This window comes from Onychostruthus taczanowskii, unplaced genomic scaffold, assembly GCF_017590055.1.
Source record: "Onychostruthus taczanowskii isolate IOZ18803 unplaced genomic scaffold, ASM1759005v1 scaffold10, whole genome shotgun sequence".
NCBI lineage: Eukaryota > Metazoa > Chordata > Aves > Passeriformes > Passeridae > Onychostruthus > Onychostruthus taczanowskii.
Genome location: NW_024496526.1, coordinates 10,725,480 through 10,744,973, shown reverse-complemented (window position 1 = coordinate 10,744,973; position 19,494 = coordinate 10,725,480). Strand labels below are relative to the sequence as shown.

The 19,494-nt window shown below is 38.0% G+C and overlaps 1 protein-coding gene across 1 annotated transcript in view; it reads left to right on the top strand.

Annotated features, from left to right (window-relative positions):
- Positions 1-18,526, top strand: part of ACTR3 (actin related protein 3) — a 28,685-nt gene extending 10,159 nt beyond the window's left edge. The window contains exons 2-12 of the mRNA XM_041408423.1: positions 5,132-5,187; positions 8,742-8,866; positions 9,457-9,567; positions 10,916-11,011; positions 11,553-11,660; positions 13,504-13,647; positions 14,395-14,568; positions 14,931-15,023; positions 15,464-15,589; positions 17,139-17,222; positions 17,610-18,526. Coding sequence (XP_041264357.1) covers positions 5,132-5,187; positions 8,742-8,866; positions 9,457-9,567; positions 10,916-11,011; positions 11,553-11,660; positions 13,504-13,647; positions 14,395-14,568; positions 14,931-15,023; positions 15,464-15,589; positions 17,139-17,222; positions 17,610-17,705 — 1,213 coding nt within the window. The 3' untranslated portion in view covers positions 17,706-18,526. The remainder of the gene's footprint in view (positions 1-5,131; positions 5,188-8,741; positions 8,867-9,456; positions 9,568-10,915; positions 11,012-11,552; positions 11,661-13,503; positions 13,648-14,394; positions 14,569-14,930; positions 15,024-15,463; positions 15,590-17,138; positions 17,223-17,609) is intronic.
- The last annotated feature ends 968 nt before the right edge of the window (positions 18,527-19,494 follow it).

Below are 19,494 nucleotides of genomic sequence, written 5' to 3'. Positions count from 1 at the left end.
AGTAAAAACATGGTATCTATCTTCTAATCCCTGTCTATGCCAGTTAAAACAAGAAAGCCCTTTTTGATAAAGTCTTTGATGGACAGACCATGTGTAAGGAGCTGGTGTTGAAGAGCAGAATCCCTTTCCATTCTGTTTAAAAACTTGGAGTTTTTGCCATGAGATTTATTTTGTGCCCTTTTGAGTATACTACCAGTGCATGTTCTCCTTAGAATCTCCACAGCCTGAGCTTTTCTGTAGTGCCTTCTATACCCTGCTTTTCTTGATTATAATTTTTTGAGTTAAGGTCATTTAGCCAGCAGTGAACGAGTGTTGAATGATGAGTGTTGCGATCCTCTTGCTTTTGTCTTTGGCCCTTGTTTCCTGGAGTCTTTTTTCCACATAGTTTCAGTAAAGAAATGCAGAGCACTCCTGCCTTAGGTGAATTCATAAACACATGGGAAGAGGCTCTCAAGAGAAATGGGAGATTGGCTCCAGACCCATTTGCATGGAAGGGGATATGGAGCAGAGATCTGCTGCCTGAGCAAGTGTGACACCTTGCAAAAAGGCAGTATCAGCTTACATTTAGGAATAAATGCATTTAACTGTGTAAAGCGTAATGTAATCACTGGATGTTAGACTTTCTTGGAGCATCACCACTTGGATGTGTTCTGCACAGGAGTTGAGGTATGTTTGATGAGCTTGATGTATGGGCTGTGGTACGCACCAAAGCAGAATTTTAGCAGTTACACGTGTACTGTCCAGGCTGTGGTGCCTGGAAAGCCCATTGTATCTGCAGGGTGAGGTACAGGTATTTGGGGTGAGAACTTGCACAGGGCTGTGGCTCCGGTGGTGAACAGTAATTCAGAACCATCATGAAGAGAGCAGTTTGAACAGCAGGAAAAAAATAGCTCTCTGAACAAAATGCCCTTGTTTTGCTAATGATGACCCTTGAAGCTAAACCAGCACGTTTTGATTTCCTTCAGTTTTGGGTTTTTTACTCCCACTTGCTTTATTTTTCCCACAGAAAAATGTTTCTTTTTTCTTTTGTTTGTTTTTCATGTTGCTTTGTATCTTTCCAGTGGGACCAGCATTGCCGGTACATCTTACTTATGTTTGTATGTGCATTTTGAATGCATGACATTTCTGTTAGCCCAGTCATTAGGAGCAGCTGAGGAATAGGCTGCAACCCAGATTCGCTCTAGGAGTTGGAGATCAGGTGATGCTTGTCCTCGAGTGCTCTTGCCTGCTTGTGCTCAGTTAACTCCTGTATTTGTGTGGAGCTGTCAGAGAAATGACACAATTTGTGTTGGCCCCCCCAGCTCTGTGGTACTTCAGGACAGCTGGACAGCTGCATTGCCCATGAAGCAGTTGTCCCCCTCTTCCTCACTTTTGTTAGAATTGCAGTTGTGCTTGAGCTAGGGTGTATAACTCAGGAGAATGACTTCTGTTGTGGGTAGGAAAGCAGGTAGCAAAGGCATGTGGTCATAGTTTGTGGTTTGCAGATGGAGGTTCTGGTAATGACATCCTTGTTACAAGTTCTTACCCTCAGCACTGTTTCCTCTTGGCTTTAAAATTGTCTGTGTGACTAATGCACAAGTAACCTTCCAGTGACATTGCTTTTGTGTCATGGCCTCAGAAACATCTCTTCTAGGTGAGAGAGCACATGTAAGAAATCCCATTAGTGCTCCTGAGAACATTGTGGGAAGCCCTTTGGCTGTCCTTCCAGAGAGCTTTTGGGCAGAGAGTGCAGAGCTGCTGTGCAGTTTCAGGATGTGAGTTTTTGAGGGTGATCACATGCTCAAGATATTTCTTCACTAATAGGTGAGGGGTTAGTAGAGTTAACTCAGAAGGAACCTTCATTACTTGCTCTCCCAAAGCTGTTTGTGCTGTGAATGTCCATTACAAAAACGTAAATATGTGTGTGTGTGTATATATATATATAATGGTATGCTGAGAGAGTGTGTGGGAGGGGGTGTATATGGTTCTCTATATACAGACATGCATTTATGTGTAGAGAATGTGTACTGCTCTTTAATACACTGTAGCTGATTTTCTAAACTAAAGGCCATGATTTTCCAACAATTTTTTTTGCCTGTTTCTTAAGAGGTTTTTTCCTTTTTTTTTTTTTTTAATGAGCTATTTGGCCTACAGAAACACTTCAGGGAGATGAACACAGAGAAATAGGAGGGAAACACCCGAACAATCCAGGCTTTCACCTTTGGGATTTTGTAAATCAGTTCTGTGTTACAGATTTTAATAGAAATCAGTTTATACCATTACACTCTTGTGTGCAGTGCCTTGTGCCCTTACTGCTGAATGCCCCAAATTCCATGTGGGAAGGCTGAGTCCATGTCTTATTAATGGACTGTGCCTGCCTGTCTCCATGCAAGTCCCTTCTGCCACTCTTCAGTTCTGAGTAGCAAGACCAGGGGTGATTTATGGAAAATCCAGTGTTGGTGCTGCCTTATGATATCTCTACTATCAGGATTCTTGTTCTGTAGCAGCAGTAATTCCTGTCCTGGAGAAGCTGGGGTGTGCCTTGTTCCTCTGTGAATCATTGATTAGTCAGACACACGTTGCTATGTAAGAACTCCTTATAGAGACTGTAAACTTGTGGAATCTGGTTTGCCTATAGTATCCTTCTTTTCATGTGATTTAAATGTTTCAAGTGACAGTCTGTCTGTTCAGTCTGAATAAAGTCTCATATCTGTAAAAGTTAGTTAGTAAAGAACGTCATGGTGACTAGATTGTGCATTTATTATTTAAGATTTTTGACTTTCATTCAGTTTTACCATAGCTTTTTGCCTCACGTATCACATTTTTAGACTCCATTTTAACTAAAGAGTATCCCTATATGCATTTAGTTATGAAAATCAGGTTTAGTGTTTGTGTAATGTGTTGTGCTGTGGGCCTGAGGCTCCCAGGGCAGCAGTGGGCCCATGCCTGGCCCATGTGCCAGCAATGCTGGAGTTCCAGGGATGCAAGGAAATCTTGTACATAAGAGGTGTGAAGTGTTGTGTAGGACACTGCACTGGAGACTTGCTGGTACAATGCTCTAATTCTCAGAGACATCATGCAGGTTTTTTTCCCCTTTCTTTTCTTGGAAGTCTAAAAATGCAGTACTTTTTTTTTTTCCCCTGAATCAGTACACTTCTTGCTGAGTAGGCCATAGTATTTTTATATATGCTGATTTTATGTCTGAATACGCTCTTTTTATGTAAAATGCATCTTTCATGAGATTATTTTTCTTTCAGTCTTGCTGGCTGTGTGTGTGCTGGGCAAACTCCCACCCACAAGCAACTAAGCTGCCAGTTACCTGCAACAGTTGAGCTTCTGCTTTCTTTGAAATACTGAGTTTAATAATCAAACAGTTTTAACTTTTTTAACTGTTAAAAAACTAATCTAGTTGTAGGTTTACGCAGCATTCATGCTCCAAAGTTCTTGTGTGGATTTAGCTCTGAAACCTCCATGCCACAGTTCTGGTTTGCAGAGGAAGGTAGAGGGAGTGAGTCAGTATTTGCTGGTTTACTTAGTAAAATTTACTAAATTACTTAGTTATTGTGGCACTAAAAGCCTCTTAAAACACTATAAATACAGTGAACAGTTGTACTCTGGGTGATAGGTTAAAGAAGCACCAGTTTGTGAAATTCTTGGTATTTCTTTTGGGAAGTAGATCTTTAAGAAGAAAATCAAACTTAAATGAGCAAAATCCAAGTTGTGTGTCCTGAGTTGAGGCACATAATGAGGCCTAAGGTCTTCATGAGGTGTGAAGTTCTTTCTGATATCTAGTTGCTTTTTTCATTATTTGTCATCTTCTGCCTGCGAAGTTTTCTTTGTCACAAAACATTCCTGTTGATTGTATGAAGTCAAGTTTCTGTGCATGGATACTCACAACTGTTACAGTGTGTTACACACAAGATTGGGTTTACAGCTTTGAAAATACATCTCCTGCAAAGCATTTGTGGTGTTAGATGAGGTCCTGTGCTAACCACTTTGTTGTTCAGAGAGGAACCCACCTTCCCTGTGAGGGTCTGGACTCTTGGCCGGCGCTGATGGGTGCAGTTAGCATCAGTGATGGAAATTGTGTTGCTGCTCACTGCTGTGTGAGCCACGCACCCAGAGCTGCTGCAGCAGCACTCCCCTCCCAGCCTGGGCAGCCCAGCCTCCTCCTGTGTCATTGCCATGAATTTATGCTTTGGGAGAGTTACTGCTGCCTTACGCCTCCTAAGATCTTCCAGCTTTACGTCAGAGTGCTGAAAGCTGTAGAGGTGCTACTACAGCCTTCATGCCTTTGCTGATGGTGCTAATTCAGTGCAGCTGCACTCAAATAAAATGAGAACTTTGTCATGTCTGTGTTTGTTAAAAACACGTGGGTAAGCTCTAACTCTTGAGCTAGAGCTGTGCATTTTGGTCTGCATGGTTTAGAATTCGCCCGTGCTGCTTTAGTGACAGCATTTCTAGCAGCTGGTTTTGGTGCCCAGAGTTTTGAAGTTAATTGTTCATGAATACTTGTGAATTTCTTCAGTTTTCTTGCATTGTGGTAATGAAGATAATGCATATATCCATAGCACATTCTGGAGACTGGGTGAAGGCGTGTAGTTATTTTCCCCTTGCTTTCTGTACCCTTATAGGACACATTTTGACACTGTTTTCCATTTGTGAAATGGAATGGCTTTTGCTAGGACTTGGCATTGTCAGCTGCTTGTGACACGAGGATGACCAGCCTGCCTCATGCCCTGCTGGCAGTCCATGGGCAGGGCAGCTTTTCCCCCTATTACAAAAACACTTGGAATTACAAAAACACTTCTACCACTAGCATTAGCTGTATGAAAATATTTCAATGGAGATGCTCGCTGCTGAGCAGGGAGGAACAAAAATTCCACTCCTAAACATTGATAGATTGAATTACATACTTTGTGTTCCTTAGTAAAATGTTATTGGAGTGGAAGTTAGCAGTGATGCTTGATCTGTGGCAGGGAGCATTGTTTTATGCTTTAAAAGAGAGAAATTCTTACTTTGTCTTACTTTTATAGAAGAATCAGTGTGGTGTCCTTCTGATGTGGGAAGAGGGGTCTGTTCATTAAAAAAGCAGGTATCTTTGTTATTTGTGGTATTAAATACTGCAACCAAATGTTTTTTGTCTCAACAGGTATACAAAGCTTGGATATGCGGGTAATACTGAACCCCAGTTCATTATCCCTTCATGTAAGTATTTGTTACTGGTGTATCAATGCTAAAGCATTCTGTAACATGCCATAAAAAAACAACCAACCAAACAAAAAAAATCCAAACAGAAAAAAAACAATATTAAAAGAGAATTACTTGATCTCTGAGTGATGACACCGAGTAATACTGTGGCTTTTTTGTTTTGCTACAGATACTCAGTTTAGAAAGATACATTTACTGAAAAAGGATACTAATAGTTGAAGCTGATTTTTTTTGGACATGGAAATAATGTAAAAATCCAGTTGCATGGCTGCATTTACCTTTTAGGAGGGTTTTTCCCTGTTCAGTGATTTATGTAGTAAAACGTTGAGTTGATTATAACTGGAAAAAAATTAAAATTAAATATGATTTAATATCTCTAGGGTTTAAAATGTTCTGCTTGCCTGGAAGTTGTCAGTATTACAGCTATATTAATTTACTGCATTTTGCAAATGTAACAAGAAACCATGTCAGTTTTTCCCCCCACGTAGCACATCTTATTTATTTGCTCCCTGGCTGCTGAGCTGTTTCTCCCACTTGAAGAGATACAGTTCTGCTCCAGAGAGCGGAGCTCACTCAGCTTCCCTTAGAAATGCTTCACCTTTTGACCTCCCACACCACTTGGCAGTTCCTCATTGTTCGTCTGTGCCAAAGTAATCATGGATTACATCCTGGTGAAAAGGAATAATTAGCACACCCAGTTTTCCTTGCAAATACAACAGGAAGAGTAATACTACTTCAGCACAGTCGCTGTGAAATAAACTTGGAAGTTCAGGCTCTGTGCTGATTTTTCAAGGAAACGTGCTTCAAAAAATAATTTTCATGGAAAGATAAGGCTAATTGTATGAGAACAGGAGAATGCATTCAGAGAGTCCATTCTGTATCTTCTATTTTGACTCCTAATAAGTATTTCTTAGATTTAGTTTTCCAAATTAACTTCATTAAGTTTATTTCAGTGTCATATAAAACACTACAGTTTTGCTTTTCACACAAAAGCTAGTTTAAGATTAGATACTAAAAGTTTCTAAAAATTGAAAAAATGCTTACAGTGCTCTTTAAACTTTGTAGCACTTGTTAAAATATAAATGGGTAAGTGGTTATTTAATTTCAGAAACAAAGTGTTTACATACTTTTTCTGCATCTTTAGATTTGGTTGTTTAATTTGAAAACCACTTTCTTGTTCCAAAAAAGGATGGTATTTTAAACATTGGAAATGAAATGACCTGTCAGATCATTAAGCAGAGAAATTTGTCCAACAGGGATGCTATTAAAGTTGAAGAGAAAGAGATGAAATGAAGTTTTTTTGATGGCCTTTTGATGCAGTGTGGGGTATGGAAATAAGGATGCTCAGTCTAGATGCTCCTGCAGCTGAAATGACCCTTGACTGCAATTCTCTCAATGAAAAAGGCATTTTTCTCATTTGTGCTGCAGTCCAAACTAGATAATTACAGTAACGGCATGAGTTTGTGTTAATCCTCTGCCTGGAATGAAACAAAATAGCACTGGGTTAATCCACATTAGAGAAACAAAAATAGGGTACAGCAGTACCTAGTTTCAAAGTAAAATGTTACGAGAAAGCACTTTGGTGTCTATAATTTCCTTCATGTTATTCCCTGTGGAAAAATGGTTTTGTTTCTCCTTGAACTTCCAGCAGTGGCATTTTATCAGTTTGATTCTCTAAAATTAATGTTTGCTGTTAAACAGGTCTGAGCAGCATTCCTTGTGCCTTGTTCACTTGTAGCTTATCTTATTCACTCCTGCTCTTAAGAAATTTTTATCTCCTTATGAGGTGTTCTTGATTTTATTCTGAATATGCTTCTGTAGGGATGATAAATGCTTACATGAAAATGAAGTAAATGAGAATATACTGAGGCAATTTTTTGATGCGGCTTGGGTTCACTACTTTCTTCCCTGGCTGCTTTTTAGATCTTAGATCATTAATTTTGTTTGATTTTTAGTCACTTAAGCAGGTTTTTCCTGCTGTTTGTTAAAATGGGAGTCACCTTCTTTCCATTACCCAGTAGTTCCCTCGATTTTTCATTATTTCAGTTTATCTGTGATAGCTGCTGGCTTTTACTTTATTTCTAAAAGAAAAAACTGGCTTGAGTAGTGTCAGCACAAAAATTGATTCAATGCAAGGATGTTGTTTTTTCCCCCCCTAAAAGCTCTTAATTCTTGTGCCAAGCAAACCAAAGGCAAGTGCTTCAAATATTGGTGGGGTGCTGCCCATCCTCAGGCACATCAGCTGAGGTTTCAGCAAGATTTATTTTCTTGTTTGTATTTTCAGGATGTGATTCAGGTTGTTTACTCCTAGTTTCTATGTTTCAAAAGCAGGGCTGAACAAGCTGGCCTCGAGGGAAGCAAAATATTGGAAACCTCCCATCTTGTTTTAGGCTTGTAACAGGGTAAAAACAGTTGGGTTTGAAAGTTGGTATAATCCTGTGGCAAGTGGAGGATTTTACTTGAAAGTTCTTGAGGATAAGACACATCTGGACAGAATAATTCCCCCAGATGTGTGAGCTTTGTAACAATCACCTGAAAATATTTGTCAAGGTTCCTCTCTTCACTTGCAGCAAGCACCTGCCTTGCGACATTTCCTTCCCTGTGATTTTAGCTTCTGCTTCCCATCTACCCCCCTTCTGTTTGGCTTCCCCCAGCTTTCTGCTTCCTCTCTGCTCTCCTGTAAACAGCTACAGAAGTTGCAGTATGATTCAGTTTTCTTCCTGAAGAGCTCAAAATAATGACTTCTGTTCCATCCTGTTCAGTCTTTCACAACACTCAGCTTGTTGGTTCCTCTGGCTCTGCCTGTGTTGCTCAGCGTGGGAAGGGAGGAGGATCGCTGAGCTCGGGGTGCTTTACCCCTCAGCCAGCTGCTGATTTCCAGGTCCTGTAGCTGTGCTGCCCTGGCTGCTGGGCTTGAGACTGCAGCTGTTCTCATAACTTTAAATCTTAGTTGTGAGCAAACATAACTTCTTGCTGAAGCTGAGGACTAGAAAAATAACTTCTGCTGTTGAAAAAGCTTTTGGAGCACAGCCTTAGGACAGTTGAGGCTGGTTTAATGCTGCTTGGATATATGAATTTCCTCATCTGTTTAAAGGATTCTATTTAAAGATTTGAAAAAATACAGCAGATATTGCTGGAGCTGCAGCCCTGATGGCTGGGGAGTGATTCTTTAAAAAAAGAATAACACTAATAATAGTACTTAAAATGGTTGTTGTTATTGGAGTGTTCGGAAAACGACATGTTTGTTGAATAAAAAGAGATGTGTAGGGATATCCTATTTTAGTGTTTCAGAGTATATTTTATCTTTGTGATTGCATGTTGGGTGTTTAACAATTAAATTTGTATTTAAGTCTGTTACTATGTTGCTTTTTAAGTCCTTACCATGCTTACCCATGACTGGAAGTCAAATTATCTGTGTTCTATGTAGCTTTTCTGAATTACACTTGAAACAAAGGATGATTGTGATCAGTGTGTCTGTTTTTCCAGTGTAGGTTTTCTTTTTTAAGTGCAGGATATATGACCTAAAATAATGTTTGTGTTCTCTGTTGAAGGTATTGCTATCAAAGAATCAGCAAAAGTGGTGGATCAAGCACAAAGGAGGGTTTTGAAAGGTGTGGATGATTTAGACTTCTTCATTGGGGACGAAGCAATAGAAAAACCAACTTATGCAACCAAGGTATTAAGAAAAATTTTAAAAATCATTTTTCAGTCCTGTTTAGCAAGCATCACATGTACAGTAAATATAATGTTAAAAAAGCTTTTTGGATAACTTAAATATTGAATATTTATTTATTAATTCTGTTTAAATAGAAAATAAGCTTTGGTATTAGTTTTGTTGACCTTGGGGAGCCTGTGGGAATTTGCAAAACACTGTTTGTATATATATATATATATATATATTCCTTCATAAGTGAAAGAAGGCTGAGAGGGTGTTAAATGGAAATGCCACATTCCCTTGTTCCTTGGCAGCTTCTGTCAGCAGCATCCAAGTGGGACACTGGGCTGGGGGAACTTTTGGTTTATCCCACTGCCACCATTCTGCTGTACTGGGAAAAATGCAATGTTTTGTCTCTGCTACTCAGGGTTGGAATCAGAATTTTGAATAGGTGTCACATAGGAATAGGGGAAGCCTAAATCGAGGTTTATTGCCTGTGTAGATCATATACTTTTAATGCAGTTGAGAACAGATTTTTTGTTTGGTTCTGGGGTTTGTTTCTTTTTTTTTCTTTTTATTTCCAATTATAATTTGATATTTTTCTCCAACAGTGGCCTATCCGCCATGGTATAGTTGAAGACTGGGACTTGATGGAGAGGTTTATGGAGCAAGTAATCTTTAAGTATTTAAGGGCAGAGCCTGAGGACCATTATTTTCTTTTGGTAGGTAAATTTATGCCTTGCTTAAGAAGTTCTGTACGATGAATAACAATGTGTTGATTTATGTAAATTCTTAAATATAAATACGCATGTTCTGAAAGCAAAAGTAAATAAATTACCTGGAGCTTTCTTGACCTGCCTTAAGCCATCCAGGTTCTTTAATTTTCTAAAAATGCCACTGTGTATGAACAGCAAACATTTTTCTGTTCTCTTGTCATTTCCCTCCAAATTGTCTGATTCATCACTTTATTTTCCTTCTCCACTGAATTCAATAATCTCAAGTTTATATGTTTGAGATAAAAACAATACTTGTGTTTTGACTTTACGTAATTGCAATTATTTTGTTTTTACAGTACTGCCATCTGGATGAAGTATCTAGAGAGTAAATTTCTGTCTTTTATTTTCTGTGAAACTGGAAGGGTTGATTGTCATATTTGGGCTGATTAGCTCTCAATTAAGGTCAATGTTACTCTGAAGCATCTGCTATTCCTTAGTATTTTATTTAGGATAATTGAAATAGGCAGTTTGGTTTAGTGTGATATTTATAGACCAAGTTTGGAATTAAGGGTGTTGGCCATGCCTGTTTAAATGCCTCCATCTTCTTGAAGCAATAGTTAGGTCCAGTTGCTCAAGGCTGTGTCCGGCCAAGCTGTGACTATTTCCAAGGATCAAAATGTCATTGCAACTTGGGCCCCTTTGCAGTATTTGACCCCCTTTAAATTACCTTTTTTCCTTCTAATACCTACTTAGGATTTCCCAAGTTGAGTTGTGTCCCTGGCTCCTTGTCCCAACACCTTTGTGAGGAATCTGATTCCTTCCTCTTTTTACTATCCTGTTAACACAGTTGCTGCAATGGAAGAATGATGTTTTATTTTCTCAAGTATTCTGTAGCACTGTCCAAAACGCTCCTTCAGAGTAGAGTCTTGAGTATGTTTGATATTTCAATGAAAGCTGTAGGACACTATTATGGAGTTTATGTTCAGCTTTTCTCATTTGAGTACATTCCTATAGCTGAGCATATCAACTTGTGTTACAGTGCTGCCTTCTGAAGGAGAACAGCTCTTTTCACTGAGAAATCTAAAAAATGTCATTCTTTGAATGTGCTAAACTGCATCCTTTGACACATTTTGATAGTCCTTGATTCTTTCAAGTGAAATGAAAAGTTGTAATGTGCTAACCAGCTCACAAAGAGGGTCTTGGATGTAAATTCTTAAGCAGTAACTGATGTAGTTTTTATTGCCCTTTTGTTTTTCTTTATTTTAATGCAATTTGCATAAATTGTTAAACATTTTTTTATTTTTTGTGTGTGTGTGTGGTTTTTTGTTTGTGTTGGTTTTTTTTTGTCTCACAGACTGAGCCTCCATTAAATACTCCAGAAAATAGAGAATATACTGCTGAAATCATGTTTGAGTCTTTCAACGTTCCAGGGCTATATATTGCTGTTCAGGTAAGGGGAGGGCTGTTGAAAGTCACAGCTGCAGTATTTTGCCTTGGGCTAAAACTAATTTCACTGTGAAAAAACTGTGTAAGTGGTGTTTGGATTATGTTTATGTCCTTCTGGTTGGCAGTTCCAGCCCTGCATGTTTGACATGCTTTGATTCTGTGGGTGGTTACTGGATACTGTTCCTCTGTTACCTCTGCAGGCTTTTGAGCAGCAGAATATGATATTTGTTGCATCATAAGTAAATAAAAAAACCACACCACATCATAATAACTCTATTAATTCAAGAACTGAATCCCTTTCAGTATAAAGTAGTGAAAAACTATGTTTGAGCATGGCTGAAAAAATACCAGTCAAGTGTCAAAAATTACATTTTGCAGCCTCTTTTTTCTAAGCTGTTACATAGACATATATAATATTATTAAATCAGTTTCCATGCTGTAAATTACCATGGGGTTGCCAGTCTGTCCTTGGGAGGAGTGGTGGAAAATGAGGTCTGCAGGTAGATGTTTTGCCAATATTTGATTTTAGTGGTTTTTTTTCCAAGGCTGTCCTTGCCTTAGCTGCATCTTGGACATCGAGGCAAGTAGGAGAGCGAACACTGACTGGCACAGTTATAGACAGTGGAGATGGTGTCACTCATGTTATTCCTGTGGTAAGTGTGTCTCAAAGCTACACCACAGCTTCAGTGGAGAATTACTTGTCCTCTGAGTTCTCTGAAGTGTCCACCTACACACACTGAATTATAGACAGGAGTCTTCAAAAATGTCAGATAATTCCCAGGGCTGTGGGTGTGAGTTTTGGTTAATTTTGTAGTGCAGAAACTCTTGAACTTCTCTGTAACTCTGAGTTTGGCAGGGCTGATTGTCTCAGTGACTTACCTTAAAAGGTGAATTGCCAAGGCCATGCTAAGTGATGAGTGAAATTGCTTTAGCACATTTGCATTTTGGCTTGCTGGTAAGAATGAATAGGCTCTTTACAGTAGTCCGTACAAAAAGTTTGACTTCTTATTTTCATTCAGCTCAGTCCGTTATATATAAAGTAGAAATAATACAAAGTGTTAGAGGGCAGATGTAGTATTGTTTATAGTTTTTCTTCATCTGTTCCCAGTATTTAGTAGTGCTTCAGGCATACAAACAAAGGCAAAGTTCCTGCTTGACTGGAAGAAAGCAACCCCTAGGGTTGTTTAGTGTTAAATATCTGTTCCAATACATCAAGTTGCTAAAGCAGAAACTTGGATGATTATGTGATGTTTTGTTAAATAATTAACACCTAGAGTTGCAATAAAAATCTGTGCAAAGCTTTATCATGCCACAGTAATATCAATTTTTTAAATCAGTAGCATTGATGGTGGTCTAACATGCACTGTCATGTAGCAATTTTACTAACTTTGGGGGAATATGGTGGCTAAATTTTTGTTCATACTGTTCATCCAAGTTAGTGTATTTTTAGTAAGACTTAGGAGACAATGGACATCTCAGACCTTCTATAGGTAAACTTTTAAAATTTTACTTAGTAGTTCACAATTATTGTTTAAAAGAGTTGAACTTTTCCTGATTTGTGGGTTAGATTTTTTTTTTAGTTGAAATAAGAGTAGGTAGTCTATATCATTTGAAGCATTAACCTCTTTTGCAGAATGTCATTTACTTCTGAAATTTTTAAACATCTTGAACAAATTATCCACAATGTTCTACCATTTCTGTTATAAAATAGATAAAAAGGAATTAACAAACACTTCTCTGTAGTGAAGTAGTGATAGATATTTTTTTTTTGTGACACTATTTTCTGTATTAGTAAGACATTTTTGTATGAACATGAGACAGGAAAATTCAAGCATTTTATGATTGTGATATCTGTTTGGATTTAGGAGGTCTGATAGGGCTGAAGGCCAACCTTGCACACTTGGTTTCTTTGTTCAGACCAGATGTTTTTAATGCATTGATACTGGTCCCCAGGATGATTGTGACTTGTAAGGGTAGGTTGATGGATGAGGATGGGCCAGTCTGATGTTCTGAGCAGCCTCAATTAATGTCCTGAAATGATGCATTTTCTCCCTGCTTTCAGAAAATTAATTTTGGTTCATGTGGATTGTAACATCTTACATCAGTGGCTGTGACTGCAGGGCCACATCAGTTATTCTAAAATAATATTTCACCAAAAAAGGTTCCTTGACCTTTTTGGTAAGAGTAACCTCATTTTGAAGAGAAAATAAAGGCCAAGGAATAGTGAGTATAGTGATTTGTCTGCCTTATGTACTAGTGACCTTTCTGTTCCTTCTAACCTTGTAAGAATTATGAACCAATGCCATGCAAAGTAAAGTAAGGCTATACTGTGAAGAATTGGATTTGTGGTAATTAACTGAGCCAGTTTTAAAGAGCTTTAGCCTCAAAATCACAGGTAGTAAGTAGGAATTTAGACTCCATGCCTTTCTCTCTCCCTCTGAGCTTTGGTGAAAATAGTTCTTATCAGTACCTTTGTCTCATTAATTTTGTGTACAGGCTGAAGGATATGTGATTGGCAGCTGTATCAAACACATTCCAATTGCTGGCAGAGATATCACGTACTTCATTCAGCAGTTGCTGAGGGAGAGAGAAGTAGGAATTCCTCCTGAACAATCCTTGGAAACAGCTAAAGCAGTGAAGGTAATGTGAACATTGCAGATCTTAAAGTTCTTTTATATCACAACTTGGTATCTGGTTTTAAAGTACAAGACTGTCTGAAAGTAATTGTACTTCTGAGCAATGGGGCTCTGATTGTAAGTAATGTAAAAATGTGTTAATATAATAACATGAAATAAAGGGTTTACAGTTGGGTTATACTCGCTCAGTCTGGCCTGGAATTTCACTCTTCACCTGTTGTCTCCCCTTTCTCTTCTCCTCCATTATCATTATTGTTGTTATTATCCTGTTGCTATTATTATTGCAGTGTTCTGTAGGAAATACTGTTGGCTGGATGTGTCATATAAAGAGCTGTAATTGCTCTTATGTTCTTTCTGAATATTAATGTGTTCTTTTTTGTAATACACATTATATAGAGAACAAAGCTATTCTGAAAGACATTCAGCTTAAAGTACACTTCAATTTTGTTTCTCTGGCAGTTCTTCAATGTATTTCAGAATTAATTCCTTACGATCTTGGAAGTTTAGGGGAAAAGCAGAAGGAAAGTAATTTAGCTCAGCCAGAGTCTTCAGTACTGCACAGAAATGATCTGTAGTAGCAGAGCCATTATCTATCTGTGTACAGTAAATGTCAGTTCAGCTGTTTTAAGGCCTATTCTTTATCTGCCAATTTAATACTTTTAAGATTAACTTTAAATTACTATATTTTTAAAAATTTCTTACCAGTTTTCTATACTTTAGCTAGTTCTAACTGAATCTATTCAATTTTCAGGAGCGCTTTAGTTATGTTTGCCCTGACTTAGTAAAAGAATTTAACAAGTATGACACAGATGGTACAAAGTGGATTAAACAATATACTGGAATTAATGCTATCTCAAAGAAAGAATTTACCATTGATGTTGGTTATGAGAGATTCCTGGGGCCAGAGATTTTCTTCCATCCTGAGGTAAGTTGATTTGAATTGTCTAGACTTTGTTTTAGATGATAGCAGACAAATCCTATTTGCAAAATTGTAAAGAAGTGGTTATCTTTACTTATTTTTCTTCTTATTTATAAATAGATACCGGCTGTTGTTGTAAGTCAGTGTGCTTTGATTCTTGATTGCTACTAATCTTTGTACAAATCCAGGTTGATACACAAAGCACCTAAAATGGCAGTAAAAAAATTTCACAACTGTTTCCATTATTGGTTTTCATGACACCTCTAGTATAACATAATGGTTCTTTCCTTATTTTCCTCTTTCCCTCTTTTCCTTTGCAATGTGTGGTCCTTCACAGTGACTTGACTTGATTTTATTCCTGATTGCAGTTTGCTAATCCTGACTTCACACAACCAATCTCAGAAGTAGTAGATGAAGTTATTCAGAATTGTCCCATTGATGTTAGGCGTCCTCTATATAAGGTCAGTAGCTATGTTTTATATGTTTTATACATGGGTTTTAGAAGAATTGTGATTTTTATCAAGGTACATGTTTGAAACTCTTAAAAACCAATCTTAAATGAGCATAATTAACCATTTTCCTAGAAATGAATCCGATGTGAAGAAGGGTTTGTTGTTCACTTAGACATTTTCAGAATGCACTTTTTCATTAAGGAAACAAAAAACTGAGCAAAAATGGTGAGATGTAATAAGATATAAATGGATTTTAAAGACAATTTTAATGTGGCAAACTCTTGCTGAGTTCATGTTGTGTCATGCTTATTATGTTAGATAATTTACAGCAAAAGCATACCTGCTAACTAACTTTTAAAACTGTATTTAGATAGTTAGAATTTAGGAACTGGGTAATGTGAAGACTTGCAGTTTTAGACGTGGCTAACAAATTTTTTTATTAAAACCAGAATATTGTCCTCTCTGGAGGCTCAACCATGTTCAGGGACTTCGGGCGCCGTTTACAGCGGGACTTGAAAAGGACTGTCGATGCCAGGCTGAAACTTAGTGAAGAACTTAGTGGTGGCAGACTGAAGGTTGGTTTGTGCAGCTCTTGCACCTAACAAGCATCTGTTACCTGGAAAATGTGCAAATGACATCTTGCAAGGACGGTGGTCTTTGTTGAAATGTCTTTATCTTATTTGGTGTTCTTATAGAGGCTTTTCAGAGGTTCATCCATTACACTGATCACATACCAGCAGTGGGCCACTCCAGCTGTCTTTGTGCTTGGTGTTTATTGATCAGTTGCAGCTCATTGTGCTCCGTCTCTTGAGCTTGAAGATAAGAGAAATGAATTGAGCTCATTGTTGAGCCACCAGGAGAGTCAGGAGCACGTGTCCTGTGAGGAATGAGCCTTGATTAGAGAAGGGAGGGCTTTGGACGCATGATAGCGCCTCAGTACATGTGGGGAGATTACTGATATTGAGGTTCAGCTGGATAAAACCCTGAATACCTTCCTCTGGCTTTGTAGCTTACCCTCCTTCAGCAGGCTAGTCCAGAGGCATGATGTGATCCCTTCCCACCTCAATTATCTTATGATCCTAAAAGGGACTTCATGTTTTTACTAAACTGCATCATCCTTAATTTGTGCTCTTTCCACTGCAGACCTCTGACCTAACTGTTGCATCTTTCTCTTGTCTCTGCATGAAGGGTAGACCAGCAGAGAAAAAAAAAAAAGTGTTTTCTTTTCCTTTTAAAGGAAATTGATTTTCCTCATTTGTTTTGTAGTAGCAATCTAGCTAGGTGAGCTCAAACAATCCTTTAAAATCCCAGCAGAGCTTTATAATATCTTGTGTAGAGAACTCTTAAATTTCAGTAATACACAATTCTCTGGCCCAAGAAGCATCATTTAATGTCTGTTTACTTTACTAGACTTGGACCCCTTTGTAAGGAGGCAGAATCTGAGTAAGGAAATGGGGTGTGATTCTTCTTCTCTTCTAAGTACCAGGCATGGCAAAGAATCACTGGCTGGAGTTTTGCAAAGAACATTTTTAGATACTGTTTCAAATTTCTGCAGGTTGGGCTGAAAAAATAAATTGTGAAACTTTTACACTGGCAATTTTGATTGGCACAGTAAGGAATTTCTTGTGTGCCTATGGGGGGAAAGGGAATGGCTGACTGGAATGAGTGCTGTAGTTCAGAAAAGCATGACTGACTGTATTGATCCTGGATAAACTTCCAATCTGCAACTGATGCTTTGTTAGAATAACCACATGAAACTTGGAAATTACCTTCCTAAAGTGTGTTTTTTAAAAAAGTTCAGGTAGTATGGGGCAGTGCTTATAAATGCATAAGTAATCCATCAAGAAATTAATCAGAACATAGTGTGAAAAAATGGGTGTGAATGCAAGTATCTCTGTCTGATAAAGGACAGAGGTAACTTATCCATAAGCAGGAGCTGTTTCTTACCCTTCATTGTACAAGGGGAAGTCTGGTGCCATAAATGTAAATTTACATGCACAACATTTATGAAAATACTCATTTATTAAAATTAAGCTTGGTATATATATTCCTTTAAAACTAGATCTGTTTCTTACCAGCAGAAGTGACTTTTAATGTGTTGCTTTTCTTTCCTCTTTTCTGCAGCCGAAGCCCATTGATGTCCAAGTCATTACACACCATATGCAGAGATATGCAGTCTGGTTTGGAGGATCAATGCTGGCTTCCACAGTGAGTTTAGCTGTAAAGCTGGGCATGTTTGAGCCATTCTGACTGGGCTTTTGGAGCTCTCATCTCACCTTCACTGTATATTAAATGTGATTGGGGAATTTCTGATAGGCTTCAGGTGGTAAATATATCTTCCCCATTTTTGCATTAGACTTTAAAGACTTTGAAGAGCAAAAGAAAGCTGAATGAAAGCTTTGTGTGAGTTGTTAAATAGTGCAATATTAGTTTTGTGGCAGAATATGTTCTTTGCATTGGTGTTTAGCCACGCATGATGTAAGTTAATTTTAGGATTTCTGTGCTTTGTTTTTTACCACTGGCTACATAAAAGTTAATACTGTTAAAATAAGATGCCTATACCATACATTAATGTTGTTTCCCTTCCCTTTACAGCCTGAATTCTACCAAGTATGCCATACCAAAAAAGATTATGAAGAGATTGGCCCTAGCATCTGTCGTCACAACCCTGTGTTTGGAGTCATGTCTTAAAGCTGACCCTGCAGGGGTCAGGGATGGGGAAGTGGGGAGGAGGAAAAGTCTTTCTGATTACTTGTTTGTCTGATGGCTGGTATTAAGATAACAAACATGACTTGACAATAAGAAAAAGACCAAACACAATTAAGCAGGATCATTTTAATAAGTGTCTCAACATGCGGATGTAGTGGAAAGCCAAAATGATCACGTTTTTTCTTTAGATTGATTATTTGAACCTGTGCGTAACAAAACAGAAAAAAAGTGGATTTTAGTTCTTTCTGTGCCCTGATATTTTGTATATTAATGAATTATCCAAGATTTGATGGGATTTGATGGTGTGTAGATAGTCAGCTCTCTAATGCTTCCATTGTACCCCTTCATGGGTGCAATACAGGAGCTTGTTTATATTTCATACTTTTTTATACTTTGAGGAAAAATATGAATAAAAGAAACTGTAATATTTGAGGAAAAAAATTTACCAGTGACCAACTTGAAAATAAATTAAAAAAAAAAGAAAAAAGTCATGACTCGTGCAACTAGCTCTTGCAAATCATGACCAGTCTAAATCCTGGGTTCCATACAATGCGAGTGCTTTTGGAACTAAGAAGCTACTATCTTGGATTAACCAATGCCTGCTAGTGCTTTCTGATTACTTGGTGCATTTTCATACTATCTCTTGCTTTAAAAGAAAAAAAAAAAGAAGTAAAGACAAGACTGTTGGACCAGTATTGCAGTTCTGTAGTGTCATTTCTAATTAAACCAAATAATCAGGTTATCAAAATTTGGTGTATTTAAAGCCTAACACCATTCCAATAAAGGCACAAAATTTCTTTTTATGTTGGTGTCAGACTTGTTAATCTCATGACATGGGAAGTTCTGAGCATGGGTCCCTACATATCCGCTGTGGCTTTTGAGGAGTGAGGTTGGTCTGTGAGGTAGAGATGTAATGTGCTTTGTGTAACTCAAGTGTGAGCATTTTAGAGCTGCAGTTTGTGTGTTCAGCTAGCTAGCACTTACCTAGAGAAGCCTGACAGCTCCTCCACTGTTGGGTTTGTTCATCTACTTTGTTCTGTAACTTTTTTCCCCCCACTTTCTTGCAGGTGGTGCTATTCAGGAGTCAGCACTGCGTTTTCAATCTCTGTGGTTTTTCTGCAAGAAAATACCATGTAGATAAAAATAAAGTGAAAACAATCTCTTTCTCATTCTTTCTAGGAAGAACACTTTCTGTAGTGACTGAAATTGCTTACAATTTGTTGATATTTGAGAGAAAACACTTCTTTAGGCACTTCTGAGCCCACAGAGGGAGTTGAGGCTGTTTGCATGGAAAACCACAAGAGGGAGATATCCCGGTTTCTTCTGAGCTGCAGAGGTGCCTCACATTTTCATCAAGAGAAGCTTATCTATTGCCAGAGCTTCAAAACTTGGTAAATGTGACTCCAAAACAAGGATAAATGTGGTAAAGTGTTTTTACAGCAAGCATTGTAAAAAATTTACATGCTGGAATCAAACAGAACATGATGCAAACAACAAAATTTTGAACAATTTTGTTACAAAACCATTAGTGACGTCTCCCTAACAGTGATACAGTATTTCAGTTTTTTATAAGTCACTTTTTAACTCCGTTTGAGTCATAACTGTAGACTGATTCATGTGGTAAGGAAGACCAATAGGACAAATATATAAAAAATGAAGTTAGAGTTGTGCTTTTCCAGCAGTCCTGGTTCTGCCACTGTATCATACTGTAGTGACAGGATATTTTGATACACTGCAGTGATGTGAAGATAAAGAAAGGATCTTTTTCCTC